The 21,993-nt window shown below is 37.6% G+C and overlaps 2 protein-coding genes across 5 annotated transcripts in view; one reads left to right on the forward strand and one right to left on the reverse strand.

Annotated features, from left to right (window-relative positions):
• Window positions 1-8,186, reverse strand: part of ptprna (protein tyrosine phosphatase receptor type Na) — an 18,961-nt gene extending 10,775 nt beyond the window's left edge. For 3 of the 4 annotated variants that reach the window (XM_078939934.1, XM_011489660.4, XM_078939932.1), the window contains exons 1-5: window positions 7,680-8,161; window positions 4,901-4,951; window positions 612-722; window positions 278-395; window positions 45-192 (exon numbers count right to left, since the gene is read on the reverse strand). In XM_078939934.1, the coding sequence (XP_078796060.1) occupies window positions 45-192; window positions 278-395; window positions 612-722; window positions 4,901-4,951; window positions 7,680-7,755 (504 nt within the window). In that variant the 5' untranslated portion in view covers window positions 7,756-8,161. Of the gene's footprint in view, window positions 1-44; window positions 193-277; window positions 396-611; window positions 723-4,900; window positions 4,952-7,679 lie in introns of all 4 variants that reach the window. The other variant, XM_011489661.4, reaches the window with a different exon arrangement.
• Window positions 8,187-13,799: 5,613 nt separating this feature from the next.
• On the forward strand, window positions 13,800-19,874 carry desma (desmin a). The gene is made up of 10 exons (XM_023950547.2): window positions 13,800-14,809; window positions 16,103-16,163; window positions 16,259-16,354; window positions 17,086-17,247; window positions 17,329-17,454; window positions 17,640-17,750; window positions 17,920-18,029; window positions 18,113-18,165; window positions 18,656-18,747; window positions 19,248-19,874. Exons 1-10 carry the CDS (start codon window positions 14,232-14,234, stop codon window positions 19,287-19,289), a joined length of 1,431 nt encoding a protein of 476 aa, XP_023806315.1. The 5' UTR covers window positions 13,800-14,231; the 3' UTR covers window positions 19,290-19,874.
• Window positions 19,875-21,993: the final 2,119 nt, after the last annotated feature.

The raw sequence follows: 21,993 nt of genomic DNA on the forward strand, positions 1-21,993 counted from the left end.
GGGCCCTTTTTGAATTCACCAATTCATAGTTTGTGGTCATATACCTGGTGGTAAGTGTATGGGTCCAAGGCTGCAGCTTGCATGTGCATCTGGGACACAGGAGGCTCGACAATCATGTAGTCCACATACTTTCCACCTGGAGGCAGAGACCCCTGCTTTGAGCTGAGATGGTGGGGAGTGTAATGTTTGGATCTGGTAATCAGGACAGAATCACAGATGAGTATAGGTTAGAAAACAATAAATATAATAATAAAATGTGGAAGAAAAAAATTCTCACTGAGACAAATGATGAGATGAAGAAGAGGCGTTTGGCTTTGATGGAAGGGTGGTGTGAGGAACTCTCTTCAGCTCCTTGGATAAAATAGATTGGGTGATATCATCCTGCCACGACAGCCCTGTACACACATTGCACACACAAAACACACACATACATACACAAAGCAATGAAATAGTTTCTGACATGACTTTACTTGGTCTATATTTTCACATTTTTAATTATTTGTTTTCTTATTGTAAAAATCAAAATCTTAACAACTTTGTATTTATGAAGCACATTTATTCAACTTGAAATTGTAAAGATGCACTTGATGTTTTGGAATTTCCCTCTTCACCTTGTAGCATGAGCTGCTTGAGGACTTCCTGCATCCTCTTCAGTACTGGAACTGATACTTGGTACTGGACCAGGTCCTGCTTGGAGCTTTGACATTGACCAAAAAGCCCATCTGGGTAAAAAAAAAAAAAAAAAAACACAAAGTCCCCCAAACTTGTTAGAGAAGGAAAAGTCCCCAATGATTCAACATTCAAACACATTTTTTTATGCATTGCACCCTATCTGAATAATATTTATTCTTTATTGCAGTAACAATATTTTTTTAAGAATATAAATAGCATTGGTTACTTAAACTGACCTCCTTGAAAAGAGCCTTTATGTAGTAACGATTGACGTCTTTCATCATTAGCGCCTGAAATGTGCATGAAATGATTTTGTGACGCAGACTCTAAAGTCGATTACAAAACCTCAAATTCTCCTGGTGTCTAACCCAATGCTGCTCAAAGGTGAGTCATAGTTTTCAAGTGCAGCCCACACACTTGCTGTTTGCTGTGCTCCCTTAGCAGAGGATCTAACCTGCCGGTTTGTTTGGAGCTGTAGAAAAACTTTCAACAGGCCTTGAGCATTTTCTAACCTTTGAGCTGAGTCATTGCAATATGCATATGCTTTGTGTTCATCTTTAATAATAAATAATTTTAAAAAGAAAAATAGCAAGTCTTCGCATTATGGCAAAGCCAGCTACGGCTTTTATGAGCAGAATAATGTGTTAATCTAAGCTTGATAAGGGCACATTAGCACTATAGTACCGCATTAGCACACAAATGCAAACTGATCCTGTTATTGTCAGAAACACAAAGTAACAAAAGGTTTTGTTGTGGCTGTGAAAAGAAATGGAAATGTACATTTCTTTCTAGTTTAAAAAAATATTTTTAGCACTTGTAAAAAAGTATTTCCTATTTCCTTGACCAGGGGTTTGCTGGGAGGAAAGGGTGTGGCACAGACGGATTCATGTGTGGTGTAGCTTTGAAGCTACTAAACTTCTCTGAAACTCGCGTTCAAGCGGCCATTTCAAGACAAAGTCTAAGTGAACACATGTAAATGTTCATTTCAGGCTTCCGTGTTAAAAATTCTCACTTTCACTGGTAGCTACACACATTTTTAGGACCCTATTGCGGCTCTATAATGCACTGCCAGGTCAAACTTTGACCAATCAAGGACTCAGCTTTGGTTGTGACGTAGATGGCCACTGAGGGTAGACTGACCTTTGGTTAAGACCTGAACTCTCTTGCTGAAGGATTGACCAGCTCTTTGTTTTGAAATGATTTAACATTTTTTCTTTTTTATGCTATTTTTGGAGCTGATAATATATTGTGGGCCAAGGATGTTTGTTTTTCTTACCAGGAATTGGGGTTGACCACAGGGTCCAGAGCATTTCCAGGGCAAATTCTGCAAGTTTTAAAATTAACTTTTAGTTTTTTTGTTTTTGTTCTGGGAGGATTTCTACTTTTCTGTGGCAATGCAGTGTTGTGTTGTTTTTATTTTTTGGAAATTGAGAAGGTCTCAATAATTTCTGCCAAAAGAGATTTCATACTGACATTTCAACTTACACTTTCTACATACTGACTTATTTCCTGTGGTCAGGGACATTTTTCTTGGTTAATTTGAGTACCGGTACAACAATTGTGGAAGAGACTTGTTATGGTCAGATTTTTGGGAGTTGAAGGTTAATTATGAATAATCTACCTTAAATAAACGTTTTGCTATTTTTCCAAGGTGAACTTGCTATTTCTTTTGAGGGATACTTTTAAACCATTTTTCTTTGCAATGAAATATAGATTATTAAATTTACTAGTATCAGGATTTAACTGACTCTGTTATTGGCAGGTTTATGCAGCAAACAAACAATAAAATGTTCAAGTATTTGTTTCCCTTTTTTGGCTTTTGTTGTAGAAACAGATCTGAGGTTAAAGAAAAAGAGTGAAGTCTGTTTTATTTGGTGCATTAATGAGTCACCAGTTAATCACAAAAGTGAGATCAAAGAGCATTACTGTTACACTGAGCAGATTAGGGATTATGTTGTTTTTATAGTACAAATTAAACAGTAATTTAAAAAACGAGGAGCCACACTTTGAGATTTTTATAATTCATGTCAATTTGTGTTCCTTTCTAACAAGCCACAATCTGTTTAGTCTATAAATAAAGCCCTTTTAAATGGTTTTCTTACCCTAATCAGTACAATGTGACATAAAAAATCATTACACAAATAAAAGCTCTTACTAAGTATGAATCTGGAACAGAGCATTTCGACATTTTTCTTAGGATCTGCAAATGTGAAATTGGAGCAAAAGCACTTAGAAAAATCATTTGATTGAATCCATAATTTAACATTGTTTAATGAAGAGCAAGACTATTTTGTCCCCTCATTTTCAATTTCTTTAGGAATTCTTTCAAAATAAAGTGTCCTATATGAAAAATGTCTGAGACTTCAATTACAGTTAATTAAAGAAAAAGCTTGGAGCCTGACGCCAAGATACAGTTTCAGCTGGATAATATTGTCATGTAATGATATAAACCTCTCATCTCTCTGTCTCCCTGTGATAGTAGCCTTCCAGAGTGCTGGTAAACCCCATAACCACATTACAAGTAGGCGTTGTTGCTATGAAATGAGACAGAATGCTTTGGTCTTGTACAGTTCTGAAAAAGAACAGTGGTAGTTTTTCCAAAAAACGCATACTGGTGCAGCATTTTCAGACAGTTACACCCAATTATTTTTGTAACTGTGTAAAGCTGCTTCTTTTGAAAAAATCCTAATTTAATAAGTTTGTATTTCATGTTAATCTTTGTGTAATGCAGCTAAAGCTGAAAACTGTAGGTGTGACTAATGTTGAACATCAGACAAAGGGAGGCCCAAATGCTTTTTATTAGAACTGCATATTTGCACCAAAAAGCAACCTTGAAAAGGTTGCTTTTATTTATTCTTTAGACAGTATATTTATTCTTCATATTTGCAATCGTAGTACATCTATGGAGTTAAATCAGTGCTGACACCACTGTTATTTACAATTTTTAATTTGACTCTTTTTTCTGACAAGTTTCCTATTTATTTTTGCTGTATTGTGGAATGTAACTGTACTGGAATTTGTAATTCTGATGTTTGAGTCTGCTCAGTGCTTTTAAATACAAAATTCCAATTATTAGACACATTTTACAGCTTTACCTGATTTCTTAACTTTAAATTCTAAAAAATCTTAACCATGTGAGAGCGGAACTCATTGCAAAATGGCTGCAGTTGATTGTAGACATTTTTACAAAAGATTCTACATAAAATTTTAACGTTTTCTGGCGCAATCTGAGTCCACGCGCCAGAAAACTGAATGTGGTGCCTTTACTGCATGAACCCCAATATAATTATACTTTTTTTTTCCTGCTAATCATCACAACTGAATGAAAACAAATAAAAATGTCAAGCATTTCTGTGGAACATACGTGAAATACTAGATATTTCCTTGGAGGAAGGATGTTCAACAAACATTTTTACCCCTAGAATGAATTTACGCCAAGTACAAACAGAAAACAACACCGTATAATAAACTATGTCTTGTTGTCTCTTGTAGGCAAACACTTCATAACAGAATTCATCTCTTCATGGAGGGTTAGTCACCACAGGAGCTCTGTAAGAGCTGACGCTTATTTTTTTAAATAATAAAACTACCACGTCTCTTGCTCTGATGGTGCCGGACACACATGCAGATTGTTTGTACCTCCTTTTTTTCCTTCTTAATCTTTTCCTCTTTTACTTTTACTTGAACAAACCCAAATATCCACTACTGTATTACATTTTTTTTTTAGCTTTGTTGCATCCTTGATCTCCCTGTTATGTGTCCCATTAAGCGCTTCTGCACAGTAACTAAACAGAACCATTTTAGCATTCTGCTCAATAACCTAGTGTGCGTAAGTGCAGTTTCCAGAGAGGACGCGAGTATGCGTCAGTGACTCATCACTGTATTAGCACAACAGCCATGGGGGTGTAGACCTCACAGTGATGTCAGTGTTGCCATGGAGACAGTGGGGGGTGTGGAGGGGCTTGGGTGAAGATGAGGAAAAGAAGAGGGAGGTGACAAAGAAACGGGAGGCAGAAAGTAGAATACTTGTGTTTCTACTTTTTTTAAACACACTATTTTATAACAATTCCAAAAACATTATACACCTTTTATAGTGTCCATATATATATATTTATACATTTGCAGGGTTTTAAAATCCATTATGTCCCAATGATATAGAAAAAGTCTTCAAACTGTCTAAAATAAATACTGATGTTAGTGTGTTATTGCACATGAACAGTTTACTCACCATCCGAGCAGAACTGATCCCTTGTGCACAGTTTTCTCTCAAAAAGGCATCCTGTGTCAGAAAGAGTGGGGAAAAAAAAAGTTCTGACAGATTAAAATCTGTGGCCATGATTTCCATAGCAACACCTGATTTAAGTCACATTCTTGGGGTGGTGATGATAGCGGACTTAATCCTGGTGTAATTCTTGCAGCACAAAACACTGCGCACAGTAAAATGTGGGAGAAAAGTCTGACTATCCTTAAGTGATGCTTAGTCGAGCATAAACCACTAACGTTCCACCTTTAACCATTTCAACAATTTCCAGACAACGCCCTTCTGTGTTGGACTCATAAAGCACTTAAAACTAAATACCTAGAAAAACGCAGTCCTATTTGTAGAAGAAGCTCTGACCTGAATTTAACCCTAACAAAGTTAACTTTATTTTAAAAAGCTTTTGGAATTTTAAAATGAAAATTTCAAAAAGCTGGGTATTTGATTTGTGTATTGCTTCAATCACAGATTCGATTTTTTTTAGACATATCTAATAAAATGGTGCATGAGGGAAATACGCTTTGTGTAGTTTAGACTGTTTGAACTGTGTTTTCCTTTCCTATGGTGAGTGGACCTTGGAGTGTTCAGCCGTGTGGGAAGGAGCAGGTGGCTGACAGTAGATAGGGATATGCCCAGACTGCCCGGTTTGTCTGTTTGCCGATCTGCCACGCTTTCTCGTGTTGCAGCTAAGATCTCTTTTTTTCCAGATGTCCTTCACAATATTGAAGCCAAAACAAGTAAACAAAAGCAACCAAGTGAGGATGTATTTTTTCTATTGGCAGGCCAAAGCAAAATTACAGAAAGAACAAACAAGCCTGTGCACTATTTTCTCTGCCTCAATGAAAAGACGCAACCGTGACTCATATCTTCAGTCAGAAGCCACATGGAGCTCAACGTGTCCTTTTAAGCTTCCTTGTTTTTATTAGTGACATCCACAAAATGAGAAACATGCAAATGGACTAAAATGGCAATGTATTCAAAGCACAATTTATGTCAACGTGACAATAAAACCTTCAGAAATGTGGCCTAAAAAGAAGCAAACTTTTGTTAATGCACTAAAAATAAGCAAAACGGCAGAGCGACATCACACAGGCACTTGCAGACAGATTGATATGCAAGTCCACCCAGTCTTTCTAAGGGGTTTGAATCGATTTGACAGAGATCTAGCACTGATTGATTGTTATCAGACACAACATCTGATGCTAATGTGTCAACAAGCAAAACAAGTCGAAAACCAAAAGCCAGATTCTAGAAACGCACGATCAATACCTAGGAGTCAGAGCTTGTCTGAGGAAGACTCGAATAGATATTCATACAGGAATCATATCAAGAGCAGTCATGATTTCGGAGGGAAGCTGTGCCAGACAGCCAAGCTGACAAGTGCAAGACATTTTTCTATTAAGAATATTTGATATCATATTCAGTGCAGGCAAAGCAGCACAGCAGTTTCTCATTAGTGTTTATTTTCATAAAAACACGTATTTTAAGAAAATTTTCAATCTGCATTCAGAGATGGCTTTTTAGACAGAAGTTCTGAATGAATGAACAATAATGCCCAATATCTCTCCATGGTGCTGAAATTGGAAGCAGCTTTCTTCTAATCTGTGATTGCAATTGTCTGCTTCTTATTATGTATTATTGTAAAGGGAACAAATCGCATCTGTAAATCTGTTTTATTTCATAAACAGTCATATATCGTCAGCCTAATAGCATATTTGCCTAACTCATTTTTTCAGGTTTTTGGAAAAGAAGAAAAAACACCTTTTTTTCACCAAATTGTAAGAACTTTTTATTTATATCGTCAGCCTAATAGCATTTCTGCCTAACTCATTTTTTTGCCAAATTGAGATATTGGCCTAACTCTTCTCTCCTTTGGTGACAAAAAGGTGTTTTTTCTTCTTTTCCAAAAACCTGAAAAAAATGAGTTAGGCGGATATGCTATTAGGCTGACGATATGCAAAACAGTTTTTCCCCAATAAACAAGTGAGAAAGAGCAACAGTTTTTAATTTTGATTTCCTAAATCTGAATTATTTGTTGAATGTACAGTATACACTAAGGTATTTATCAAAATAATATTGAAAACAAATTAGGGAAAGCATTAAATATAAGTTTAAAAGTAGAATTTAATCAGTAAAAAACGGTTTTCTACTAAAATCTTCATGGTTGCTATCAACATGGAAGCAACTCCATCTGATGTTTGAGTTGATTTCAGCGGAGATTGAAACAAACAAATCAATAAAGACAGTCTTTTTGTTCATAAACAACATGTCAATTATTTTACTTTTGCTTACTCCTATTTCTGAGCATCAAAATCAATCGAACAAAACTCTCAGTACTGTTTATTATTATTTTTTTATTTCTACTTTGTCTTTCACACTCTTGGACAGTTTAAATTAAAAAAATAATTTCCAGAGTTAAGAGTAAAAATAGGGAAAAGAGAACAAAACGTTAATGCTTGGTGAGAGGTTTCTGTAATGTTGATATTCCACCAGAGTAGTGACGAAGATAGCCCACTCCCTATATTGAATTTATCCTCCATCATTTCCCTCTGGTTGCTGCTCTTCATGTCATGATGTTTACCAAGAAACATCTAAATCAATGTGGGAATTACGCAAAAAAAGTTAGACCTTCAAGGACATCAACACCCTTTTTACAGCAAAATGAATACGTCTGCAGTGTCCAGAGTATTTTAAAATCTTCTGTACCTAACCTTGCACTCTCTTAAATGTAAGGATGCTGGCATCTCACCGTATTTATCTGAGGTTGCTGGCTGGTACAGCACGGCCAGAAGGAGCAGAGCTCGCCATGGCTTCAGATATTGCATGATCCTCCCAGGTTTTCCCGCGGGGATGGAGACAGAAGGATGCAATCTTTAAATTTCTATCATGATGAACAAAAAAGCTGCAGAGTCGAAATCTCCCAATAAATCACCAGAACCCATTGAAAAAAGGAGAGAAAAAGAAATATGAAGAAAGTAGTTGGAGTGGGAGGAAAATCCTCCCAGCGACCAGGCGTGGGGATGGAGGGTAGGAGGGGGGTCAGACTGTGGAAAACGGCGCGGATCGATTGAAGGTATAGTTACTGCGCACGCAATGCACAGTCTGCGGGAGAGCGAGGAGCTGCGCGCGAGGGAAACGACCTGCACCACGTCACCACCGGCGCACGCTCACGGAAGGTGGAGAACCACGGAGGTAACCCACCTATCGGATCAATGGACGTCATGTGTGTACAATCTATAAACAGAAGGAGAAAAAAAAGGGGGGGGGGCACGTTGAATTCTAATAATAGTCAAAAAATTTTCATGTAAACTTGTTAAAGTAATTTCTAATTTAAGTGAAAACAATTCTCTACGGACTTTATAATTCTGCAAAAGTAACTGTGGCTCATAAATTTAGTTCAAAACCATGAAAACCTTTTTTTTTTTAATTAGCATTCTGATAAGCTTCTGTTTTACTTTGTAAAACCACTACAGTGAAACCTAAAATAAAATCTTCAGATTCTCAAACATTTGGAGCAACACTGCAGTTGATCAAGGTGGGCTCTTGCGCCCCCTTGTGTCGAGTGAGAGGACTGACGAAAGACTGTGGTTCAGCTGACTAGTGTTTAGTTTAGCATCACGTCTTTTTTTGTGAAATTCGAGATACACATTTTCACAATAGATACGTCAAAAGGCGTTTATTACAGTTTGCAGTTTGCAAGTTTGCACAATACAGCAAATTAAAAAAGGGCACATTTTTATTGGACTACTCGGGGAAAAAAAACATCAGTAATGATTAAAAAATACTATACTGCACATTTTAGTTTTTTTAAGCAGTAGATACTGTGTTTTTGATAAACCAAATCAATTCTGCTGCCCATTGCTCTCCTGCTGCCTCCTTTTTGTGATCAGATGTAGCTCCAGGTATTCCAGCTAAATGATTGGTGGTGGTGGTGGTGGTGGTGGTGGGGGGGGGGGGGGGGGGTGCGACCAATTTATGACGACGGGTATAAAAAAAAAATCCAACCGTTTTTTTTAAACACCACTGTCAAAATGTGATGTGACTAGAGTGGCATGGTTTACACAGGAGGCAGATGACTTTTCAGTTCAGGAACAGGTTTTTAATTCACTGATCTCACACCTTGGCTGCACAGCCCATAATGGCTCATCCCCTCACACTGAGCTCCTTTCCTTTTATGGGCTCCAGTTAATTGTCTGGCCACGCCCAGGAAGGAAGCCACTTAAAAACAAACAATAAAGAAAATTGACAACAAAATATAAAAATGTCTCGTAAATCATACAGTTAAAGTCCTGCAAATAAAACTCAAATCATTACAACAAAAAGTACTCAAAGAAATTCAAATTATTCCCACTTCCTGTGCCCAAGTACTAAACAGGAAGTAAAGGCCTTGGCCACCATTTTGTTCTTTGGTCATCAGGAAGAGAAGGTGAGAAACATAAAACAACTCAAGCCAGTCTTAAACATTTGGGGATTGTGCTTTACATGCATAAAGTGTCTAAAAGTGATGAGCTATGACAGACGGGTGACAAGTAGATACATCTAATTTGTCACAACCGACTACTTTCATTTTTACTCTTATATCCCACTGATGACAATTATCATTGTATGCAATTCAAAGACTTAATGGACAGTATTGAAATAGAATGAGCAAAGCTGTATCTGTTAACAAATATTTATACACGTATAAACTATCATCTGAGTAATTTTAGTGGGCATATTTAATTTACACTTGATTAAATAGAAGGAATCTGGAAAACATTACATGCTCGTTCAGTATCCTGGTATTTATTGCTGAGTCACACTGGTTGAATTATTGGCTAAAGATTTCCTGGATTGTTTTTAGGTCAGTGAATCATGTCAAATTGAATTGTTTAAAATAAATCAAAATTGACTATGAACTGTATGAGGAACAACAGATTATAAAATGAATCGAATCCTTGTTAAAATTAGTCACTAAACTCCCAATTGTTGTTGGTATTACCATTATAAGTTTGTATCCTCTAGAGTAGACTGTATTCTAATCATTAACGTACTGAAACAAACTGTAATTGAAAACGTACTGTATCTGATATTTCTGCAGCAGTTCCTTAAGAGATTCTTGTTTACAAATTCTATTGCATGAATCGCACTTTTATTTCTGTGTGATGACTCTTCCAAGTCAAAGTTTCAAGTCAGTTTTTATTTCCTTCATTTGACTCAGAGTTTTTGAATTGTCCAGTGTCATGGACCTCCTGAATGACAGAAGTCTGATGAAACACTCCTTTAATCCACCAGACGGCATGACTCATGAAACGTCACGTGGTTGGTTTAAAGTCGGCTGCTCTCTATTTCAGGCACATTGTGGTACTTCTGGAGATTGATAAGATATCTCCAATTTGGACCAAAAATAAATCCCGAACAAAGTAACAGAGGTGTTTCTGAAAGACCTACATCTTATTGTTCCAGTTTCTCCAAACCACATTTGATCTCATTAAAAAAAATGTGAAGGCACACGTAAATATATAGGGGGAAATTTTGCACTCCTAATTTAGAGCTAAGATCACTGGTGCAGCTGGTCAACTCTTTGGCATGTGTGTGTATGCAAGTTTGGTTGGTTGCTTGGCAACAGGAATTCTGAAAGTGTGAATGATGAAAGTGCCAAGGCCTTCTACAGCTACAGACCTTCTTTAAGTCTTTTTGAAACACTTTTTTTTCCCTTTTGGGAGAAATAACCACAACAACATTTTTGTATAATCCTAATTCATCATCGTTAAAGATTTTAATTTAACATACCCAACATTTAAATATTGTCAAACAGTTTTGCATTTGTCAAGTTCTTTTGCCCCCAGCTGCCACCTTTACCCCTGTCTCCACGTGCAATCACAGACTGTCTCAAACAGACTTTGAAGGTGGGAGTGGGTGGGGGGAGGAATGTTGCCTCTGAAAGTGCATTTGGGACGTCTCGTTTTTGTTGTTGTGTGTTGACGTTTATAATTTTAGCATTCTAGCGTGTTTGCGGTTGCTGTGATGGGGTGCAACAGACTTCTCTGCTTGATCATGCATTCAACTTTGCACAAAGGAAGAACTTCCTCGTGACCTTGGAGTGTTCTGAATAAACTACAGGAAGATATGAAAGCAACTTTTTTTTTGTGATTCTCATTTACTTTTTTTCCATTTTCCTGTAACACAAGTGCATAATATAATAATATAATTATTTATACATTTATCGATAGATATTTTGACTTTGCATACGTTCTGTATCAGGGGATTGGTCTTGAGTTTAGCATCTGTCTGCTATGTCTGGATGGTATTTTGAATCTTGTGGCATTTATGAAACTCTTTTCCCTGTTGACCAAGGATTTAGAAGCTAATTTGGGGGTTTCCTATTCTAGGCTTCTGGTTCAAGATTTATTGGGTTACAGAGTGGTTGTTAGGCAACCCTGACAGTCACACCAGGAAGCCAATGAAAACCCCTTCAACTTAAAACCAACAGGATGTCTCTCCTCTCATATCAGCTGATTACACTGATTTGACATTAATGATTGACACACACAAGAGTATATCTTGTGTGTGTCACATTATTTTAGTCTCTGAGAGATAAATGTCCCATAACTGTTTCTAGTTTTCTAGTCTTAAGACTTGTGGTGATTCACGATAGCACGATGACTGTCTTTTCTAACATGAACATATTATACATTGTATGTAAAATACCAAATGACTGTTTTTGTGTGTTATAAAAATATTTTAATAATGTGTTCAAGAATGACTTCCAGAAAATAACTTAATTAGAAGGAAAATGTATTTTCCGACTTTTTCTAAATAGAACAATCATTCTTCAAAGCATCTGTGCATTAGCTTGCACCCTTTTCTTTTTTTCTCGAAGTTGTCGGCTTCTATCTTCAGTCCAGCATTCTTTCGGAACGAGGCCAGACAGCTGACCACAGACGGGAAAGCTAAAAATAGAGCTGACACCACCAGCAGCTGACATGCCCAGCGCTGCGTAAAGCACAAAAATGTGCACGACCCCAGTCAGTCACTACAACACATTTACCTATACACACATTTTGTTTACACGCTTAAACGCAAATACTGTATAATGATGGCCATAAGCTGCTGGATGGATTTTGTCTTTCGTTTTATTCTCTACGTTTATTGATTCATACAAAACTAACCTCTTGACAAGACAGATGCTCAGACCTTGTGTTTAATCACGAATGCGTCGAGTGAAAGAGTCCTAACCAGAGTCCTGATGACAAATTAGAAAGTTTGACCTTCCTGGCAGCAGCTCGATCAGTCAAACTGTGCTTCTTCTCATGTAACCAAGGATAGAAATGTGACTATAGGTAGAAGCTTCTTGACCTTTACATTCATTCAGAGTGTATCAGAAGTGACAAATCACATTCCAGAATGGAAGTTGTTCAACAAATATCTTGTCATCTTTTCAGACTGAAACAGGATTCAGCAGAAATGCTCTTATTAATCATTTTAATGAATTGCTAACACATCAAAATTCACAAAAAATGACCAATTCTTTTTTTTTAAATAGTTTCCTCTTTGTATTTGAGTCAAAGTTATAACTATTGTTTCGTATTTGCTTGAGAGGTTTCCCCCAATAAGTAAAGAAGCAGGTCTTATGTTCTGGTCCTGAACAACACACAGCCATATACTGTCTCAAATACATCTGTCTCCAAATTTAATAAGAAAGCACATAATATGTTTATTTTTTATGCTTAATGGTCCAAGTCTTTCTCATTCCATGTAAAATAAATAAAAGCTCTTAAAAAAGGAAGATTTAGATAACTGTTTACAGATTACCTCAATCCAGATGAAGACATTTTTAGATTATACAAACAATCCATTTTACTAATCTGCTGTTTCCCCTTTTGGGATTATGAGTTTGCTGGAGCGTGTCCCAGCTACTGTTGGGTAAAGGTGGGGGACACCCTGGACAGGTTTCCAGGTTGTTGCTGGGCACACAATCACACCTAGGGACACTAAGAGTAACCAATTACCTATGAAACATGTTTTTGGACTGTGGGAGGAAGCCAGAGTGCCTGAAAAAAAGAACCCACACAAGCATGGGGAGAATATGTAAACTCCACACAGAAAGATCATAGCTGGTATTAAAACCAGGGCAAGTGCACTATCCACTGCACCGCTGTGCAGCCCTTAGATCATACCTATAAATGTAAAATAATTTATTTGGTAAGACAAACTCCTCATAATTTATTTTATTAGTATGTTTTTAGATACACATTTTACCCTAAAAATAGAAAAATGCATCTTAATCAATAACTTTTTTGTTATATAGTTTTATTCAAACGTGAACTGATCAAACACACAAAGACCACATATTTAAAAAAATCTTAATGCATTTTTGTTAACATGGCAACACAAAATACTAAGGCTAATTTTCACACAATATTTTCATGTTCATGTTGTTTGATGCAAATCACAGTTTTTCTCCATAAAGGATTTAATCTTTTCAGATTTAAAACTGAATGACTTTTTAACCTTTTTATTTAAATTGCATGACATCACATTATGTTTTCCACATATTTATTCTATAAAATAAATAATTAAAGAAAGAAAATATTTTCAGAAGAATATGAAAAGCCATGGATGAGTTTTGTTTTGCTCATGAGTGCAAGGATCCAGTAATTTGTTGTTCTAAATACAACGCTGACGCAAGTCTTAAAAATAATTTCTGCTATACCATTTGGATCACAAATGCAATTACTGACTCATTCACTTTGTTAGTCACTGTTGGGCTGTGACATCCATCCCCCCACACACAGTCAAAGACATGACATACAGACATGGAGATGGCATTCTTTACCAGCAGCTGAAACCGGAGCCCTTCAACAGCTGAAGGGCTCCGCAGGCCTACAGGAGAGACATGTCTGGAGTGATAAGTGCGGATCAGAGAGATGAGAATTTATAGATATTATAGGAGAATTTCTCCTCCTAAAATCTGATGGTAAAACATGTTGTGTTGTTTGTGGCAAAAAACTGAAATTACATCAAGTTGTTGTTACAGTAAAGACTGATGATTTAATGAAGGAACAGAAACATAGAGAAATAAAAAAACGTGAGTATCTGAGATATCAATGAAGGGAACAAACGGGAAACCCTGCAGGGGTGGGTAAGAGGAGAACGGGTGCGTGGCGACACAGAGGAGGAGCTAAAAGCAGGAGTGGGTGTGGTAGGTCTACAAATAGTTGCCCCCCCAAGTTCTTCATGTAGTTTCATCGCAGTAGGACAGTTGAGTCTCAGCACTTCTGATCTACAAGCCACCCAGCCTGCAAACAACCAGCCAACCATGAGCCAGTCATACTCCTCCTCAGCCCAGACTGCCTCCTCATACCGGCGCACCTTTGGCTCTGGAGTTGGTGCTTCACCAATGACATCCCTCTTCTCCTCTCTCGGAGGAGGCAGCAGGTCTTCCTCCAGCCACAAGTTATCCAGCGCCTATGAGGTCAAGAGTCGCGGTGTTCCTTCCTACTCTAGCTTCAGAGCATCTGGTGTTGGTGGAGCTGGCTTGAGCTCCTCTACTTCCATGCGCACCTATGCTGGAGAGAAGCTTGACTTCAACTTGGCAGATGCCATGAACCAAGACTTCCTCAACACAAGGACAAACGAGAAGGCCGAGCTCCAGCACCTCAACGACCGCTTCGCCAGTTACATCGAGAAGGTGCGCTTTCTGGAGCAGCAGAATGCGGCGCTATCGGTGGAGATCGAGAAGCTGAGGGTGCGTGAGGGGCCGGGGCGCGTGGCTGAGATGTATGAGGAGGAGATGAGGGAGCTGAGGAGACAGATTGAGGTCCTCTCCAGCCAACGCGCCAGAGTGGAGGTGGAAAGAGACAACCTGGCTGATGATCTGCAGAAACTGAAGCTAAGGTGAGCTTTAGTAAATAGGAGGGCAAACTAATATGGAGAAAACTATTTCCCAGGATGCACTTACTTTTACAGCAAAAAATAAGAATATGAAACAACTTATTTGATCTTAATTGCATTTTTATTTTATCTTTAGATGAAAAGGAAATAGTCACAATTGAATAACTAAAGTTGCATTTATTTTAGAATTTAGGATAAAGTGAATTTTGCAAAAAGGAGAAGGAAAATGTCCACATTTCTTAGAAAAAAAACAGGAACCACAAACCAGCCAAGGACAATTTTAAGAATCGATGTACTTCAGCCTCTGTAGCTTCTTTCTAAGATATTTTTTATATATTTTTCTTAATAAAAGAGAGAAAACTGGAGATAAAAAAGTGCAAAATTCACTGCAAAAAGTTGGAGAGTCAGAAAAGGTTTTAGACACTCAGGGAGAAAGTAAGACAGATGGAATTGAACAGATGCTTTCTTACAGTCTGTTTGTATAAAACTTTCCAAAATCTTAAATTTCACAGTGATCAGAAATCTCAAGATTTCCCCCCATGAGTATAAACACAGTGTTTTGTGAGACTGTGTGTGAAATGTGGGTGCATCTTAGTCTATTTGTAGTTTCTAGGTCAACTGTGAATTTGGAACAATATCACAGCAGCAGAAAGAAGCGTGCTGTAAACTGCAAGTGACAAGACTCAAATGAGCATGCCTTTTGGCTTTCAGCAAAGCACAGTTCGCGCATTCTGATTTCTTGCTGCTGTTTAGTGGCGTTTCAAGGTGCCGCCTGAAGCAGAAAGTGAGAGGTGCAAAGAACTTGCTGCACCCGCTCAGATCAGAATAGACAGAAACCTCCTGCCTGGTAACAAAGATTACGCTTCAGGCACCCCTGGACCCTTTTTCTTTCTCCAAATATCACAGTTCAAGTATTCATACACACGAACATTTTAACCGTAGCCTGCTAAAAATATTTTCCACTAGATGAAAATCTGCAGTAAAATCTAAATCTGGAAACAACACCAGCCAAGGACAAGCTCCTGATCTTTTTTTACTGTCACCCCTCCGACTCTGACATTGTGGCAGCAGCTGCATTGTAGCTTCAGGGCCAAAAGACTAAGTTAAGAGGTCTGAACGTCTCAACACAATGGGATTAAATAGAATACTGTATGTGGCTATTCGGCTTTAAATGTACCTGGTGAAAGCTTAAGGAGCAGAATCAAATGATGCATTTGAACCCAAATAAAATTCAATTCTTTTAAAGTTTTTCTAAGTTTTTGCTGTTTTCTTTACATGCTTCATTTATGTTGACAGACTGCAAGAAGAGATCCACCAGAAGGAAGAGGCTGAGAACAACCTGACTGCTTTTAGAGCCGTATGTCTCTTAATTTGTCTTTTTCACCATCTGGACATATTTAATTTTGGATTTGCATAGTTTTAATTGTCTGCTTGTGTTTTATGTGTATTCAGGATGTCGACAGTGCCACTCTGGCCAGGCTGGACCTGGAAAGGCGCATTGAAAGCCTGCAGGAAGAGATCGCCTTCCTTAAGAAGATCCACGAGGAGGTCCGTTGGTCTAGTGTTCCCCTTTGCATGTCTGTCAGACGGCATGCGCTGCTGGAAATGACCCCTTTGTGATTCCATTCATTGCAGTGGTTTCAGTTTACAGCACTTCATTGGTTCAATGTTTCACATTTGAACACACCCACTCCGCTCTTTGTACATATTCTTAAACATTGAGAGAGAAAAATATTAAATATATAAAATATATATATATTTTTTTTAAATAGAGAAAACCAAAGTAGAGAACACTTGTGCTCATTCATTCAAAAAAGTTTACAAATTTGAGCGAAGTGCCAGCTCAAACACATGTGAGAACAGCTGAGGTCCTGTCTGATCTTTTACCGTCTTTGTATCAACTTTGACCTCTCAGTAATGCTGAGCTGCTGATTGGTTGAAAAGAGCAGGTCAGCTGTTGCATGACTCAGGAAAAGTGCACGTCAGTGGACAGATGCAAAGTTATTTTAAACTTTCAATTTGATCACATGACAGCTGGGGAGCAAAAAAAAAAAAAAAGCCAAAAAACAGCCCAAATGAAAAGTTAGTGTTTTGCAATTAAATTTATAGTTTTTTTTCTTTTTCTGCTTTATTTTGGTTAGTTGGCTAGCTGTTTTACAGATATTTCGCTGCAGTGAGAACCCAATGTGCTGGGAAATTATTTTGAAATTCACCAAAAGTCTGTGGTTCTTCTAAACATTTTTTGTCACCAACAAAACTTTTTCATTGACGCATTGCAGGAGATCCGAGAGCTCCAGAACCAGATGCAGGACACCCAGGTGCAGGTCCAGATGGACATGTCCAAGCCTGACCTGACAGCTGCTCTGAGGGACATCCGCGTCCAGTACGAAGCCATAGCTGCGAAAAACATTGCAGAGGCTGAAGAGTGGTACAAGTCCAAGGTACAACTGGAACTAAATTGAAACAAAACCCATGTAATTAGCCTTAGAGATATGTCAACACTTCATCTGGTGTTTCTACAGGTTTCTGATTTGAACCAAGCTGTGAACAAGAACACTGATGCCCTGCGCCAGGCCAAGCAGGAGTCCATGGAGTACAGACACCAGATTCAGTCCTACACCTGCGAGGTCGACTCCCTCAAAGGCACTGTAAGTGTCTACTATTTGGGTTCATTTTAATCATACTTTTCTTACTTGCAATAATTAATTTGCTTCCACTGGGTTAATTTACTATATAAATACATATATGTATATTACTATGTATATATATATATATATGTATATATGTATATTTTTTTCTTTTTAAACCACTTCTATCATTCTTTTCCTCTCAGAATGAGTCTTTGCTGCGCCAGATGAGAGAAATGGAGGACCGTGTGGGCCGTGAGGCTTCTGGTTACCAAGAAACTATTGCAAGGCTGGAGGAAGACATTGCTAAGATGAAGGTAATAAGTTTTATGGAGTCATTTATCTTCATGCATGTATCATTCACTTCACACAAAGTTTTTACAGAAAGGCTCTTCTCAATCTGGTTTTAGTCCTAATTGTAGAGAAAAAAAAAGGTACTTTAGTTAGTATAAGCAATATTAACATTTGAAATGTGTTGGTTTAAAGGATGACATGGCTCGCCACCTGAGGGAGTACCAGGACCTCCTGAATGTGAAGATGGCCCTCGATATTGAAATCGCCACATACCGCAAACTGCTGGAAGGAGAAGAGAGCAGGTCTGCATGTGCTGTTTACTTTGAAATGACCTAAAGTCATTGAGTTCAACTTTTTTTTGGTTTTGTGCCTCTTTTTCCTGCAGGATAACTACATCTGTGCCTCTCCAGTCTGCCTATTCCTCCATAGGATTCAGAGGTAAGGGGAAATAAAGGCTCTCTTTCTCTGCATAAAAAATATCTTTACAATCGGTGTCATGCTTGCCATTATTACATAATCAGGGATTAAATTCACATTATAAGAATCTGTTCATTCATGTGTAGTAACATATTCTGACCACTATGTGGAGATGTGTTAATGTGTGATAACACTTTTCAGGCCAACTTGGTGATCACAATGGTAATCTTAACTCATATTTCAGATCCTAAAAGGTTCAAATCCAACATCATAAATCTAAAAAAGCCCTTAATTGCATTCTTGTCAAGTACTTGGCATTTTGAAGAAGTTTCATGGAGTTTATTTACCTATTAAACCAAAAACATGAGCAGCTTGAAAGACTTGGTTTCCGATTGTAACCGTAGTGGGAACTGCTTCTCCCCACTGTTTTATTTCAGAGACCTCTGTAAGAATATAATAAATATTTGTCACCTACAGTCATAATTTTTGTTAAATCAATGTGTTCTTACAGAGACCAGCCCTGAATCCCAACATCAGCGTGCATCAGAGGTTCACTCCAAAAAGACTGTTCTCATCAAGACCATCGAGACCCGAGACGGAGAGGTTTGAGCTCACAAACTCCAGCTTATCTCCACAAAAACAGATCAAAGTGCAGAACACCTATAAGGAACCTTCTTGTATCAGTATTCTTATTTTCTAGGTGGTTTCAGCCTCCCACCAGCCTTTTATAATTTTACAAAAACCATGCTAAAATGAATATAAAATATAAAGTGAAAAATACCTAAATACCTGAAAGAAAAGACAAATTAACTGTGAAGGAATGTGGAGCGCTTATATTTGAGTGAATGCACATTTTTTCGTCTTGTACAGCTGGTACCTTAGATAGCAGGTTAAGGGTTGCTGTACTTTGCAGTTCTGTATCGGAGGGAAACACTGACATTCAGAATTAATTTTCTTTAAATTCTGCTCATTCCCTTGACAGAAACCCCACCACCACCCTTATGAGACCTGACTTATGATCATTTGCTCACAAATGTTCACACAGGATGTTTCTTTTATTCTAAAGTTCCTCCACAACATCTTGCTTTGTCTTTTCTCTCCAGGTTGTCAGTGAATCCACACAACATCAGCAAGACATCATGTAAAGAAGCAAGAAAAGAGAAGTGTTCAAATCAAGTGAACAAAAAAGAGGGTTTCCACAAAGGATGGAAGAGGTTTAATTTAAGAAATCTGATGTCATGTACCCGAAAAAAACCACTGCAAGGCACGATGCCTTTTATCTGGTTCTAAAGGGCATTCCAGGAAATATTTGTTTAAACTGGATCAATTTCCAAGTTTCATCTGACCTTGTTATATCTTTTCCTCAGATATATTCTTAGACAAAAATACACCGCTGCATTGTTAACAACAGTCGGGGAAAATTTAAAGGTTTAAAACAGATCAATAAGCTTGAAACACCATGGTAAAGGAATACTCTCAATACAGATGTCTTTGTACAATCGAGACGTATTTGGGTAAGATGGTTTTTTTCAAGTTGCTTATTTACAGAATGTGAGAAGGTGGAGATTAAAAAAATACATCTAAAAGTGAAAGAAATTAAGGAGAGAACTCAGTTATGTTTGAAGTTGGAGCTGTGAAGCATCTGCAGGGTGTTCAATACTGTGTGTTACCATGGAATCCTGTTTCCCTGTGACTTAAATACTCTAATAAAACAATCTTTACTATCAAAATGACATGTGGAAGACTTTATTCATGTTTTGTAGCCTTAAAGTATCTTAAATCACCTAAAATTCCTCTCTCATTATTTGATTCACTTCAATGCAAAGATTAGGAAATAATCAGCTCCCAGGTTGATTGTAGTGCAGAGGAGAGTGAATAGTGCCTGGTTAATGAGCTGTCTCTGGCTTTGTTTCTGGGAGAAAGTTGATTAGAAGACGAACAAAACTTATAGTCCGTGTCGTTTGTTTCGGAAGCCACCGGAGTGAAAATGTCAACAGAGATGAAAAAGAAGAGAGGGTGATGGTGTGCAGGCAAAGAACGGATGGAACTGACAATAAATGAGCCCAGAGCGGGGTAAATGGAGGGGGCACAGGCAGAAAATAAGACAAACGTTGTGAATAAATGTAATGAAAAAGGTTATTCAGGCTGAAAACGACACAAAAGAGAGATTTGAAGATTTGGAGAGAACGAATAATTACAGGGAGTAGCAGGAAGGGGTGGATGAGGACACAGTGAGAGTGCTATTCTGGTAATTAGTGGAACGATGTTGCTCAGAACTTTCCGTCCTCATCGTCGCAGTTGCTCTACTGGATTCTGTCGCTGGGAAAAGCTTTGCCGTCATTAGGCAGTGGGTCAAAGAGAGAGGCACCACACTCCTCTGTTCTGTTTCTGATGTTTTCCAAAATGCAGCTCTTAGTTTTTGCTTTTTGTAAAGCCTTGACGAGAGAAAATTCTTAGAATGAACATTTTACTGGCATTAGTCCTTAAAGGAAATCAACATTTGATCAAAAATATACTTTTAAGTGCATGATTTATTTTTGTTACTGTTAATTGACTGTCATGATTTTGTACAAATCTACAGGCAATCAGGATAAAATCTGACAATAAAGTCCTTTTTTAGGTAGGCTGCTCCAATTTATGTTTGGAGCTTGTTGAAACTTTAAATCATTTTGCTGCAGTCTTTTGTTTTTGTCAATTATCCTAAAATGATCATTTAAGGTTTAAGTTAAAAAAAATGTTCAAATGAGTACATTTTATTGCCACTAACATTAAATCTTCTGTGTAAAATCTTTAAGAAGACACAAACTGTACGTAATGTTAGTATAAAGATTGAGGTTCTGTTCAGTTTTTTACATCGTTTCCTGAAAAACAAATGTTTCCAGAGGAGTTGGTGATCTGCATTAAAAAAAAAAGATTTATCTTCTATAGTCTTACCAATAGGCAGATATCACTTATTTGTTAAACAATGCTCAAAAAATGTCAACATTTCTACATTATTTGTTACAGGGGAATTAAAATAATGATGTTTAAAGGTTGACGCAATCGAAACCCTAAAGAGGCCAATGGTCCTTTGCTGCACTGCTCACTTTCCACATGGTAAAGTAAGGCTCAGACTTAAAAAAATAAAAATAAAAAGGTTATTACAGGGATTTATGGTTGATTTCCACAGTTTGTGATTTGCTAAGATTTTAGCTAGAATGTTTTTTTTTTCTTCGATTAATAACAAAAATAAAGCATTTGTCTTTTCTTGATATTCTGTGAAAATTAGTTTTTAATAACTGGATGTTTTTGTCAATTCAAGCTAGATGGATATTCACTTACGGAAACTTTTCACTTCTCCATCTAACCCAGCCCCTTTGCATCCTCCTGGCTTACACCAATCATTCTCCTTTCCATCTTCACTACATCCATGAACCTCCTTTTTGGTTGTCCTCTAGGTCTTCTTTCTGGTAGCTCCAACCTCAGCATCATTTTATTAACTTAATCACTGTCCCCCTTCAGTTCAAACATCTCAGCCTGTTTCCCTGTTTTTATATCTAACATGAGGTGTTCCTCAGATTAATCTGTTGTGCAAACTGATTAATCAGAAAAGATCAGACTTTTCACCCAAGTTTTGCTTGGTATTTAAAATCTGTGCATTCTAGAGGAACAAGTGAACAAGGTCTGTTGACGTCAGCAGGGATGTAACACCTTTACATTAAAACTTAATTTATCTAAGTTAAATCATTGCTAATTGAGTAAACCTTACTTTTAAAAATGATTGCCACAGTGGAGGGGTAAAAGAGACACATGTGGCTCCAGAGCCTCAGGTTGCAGACCCTTGCTCTAAACCAACAACATCTCACCCCA

This window comes from Oryzias latipes, chromosome 21, assembly GCF_053564925.1.
Source record: "Oryzias latipes strain Hd-rR chromosome 21, Olatipes_Hd-rR_3.1".
Taxonomy (NCBI): Eukaryota; Metazoa; Chordata; class Actinopteri; order Beloniformes; family Adrianichthyidae; genus Oryzias; species Oryzias latipes.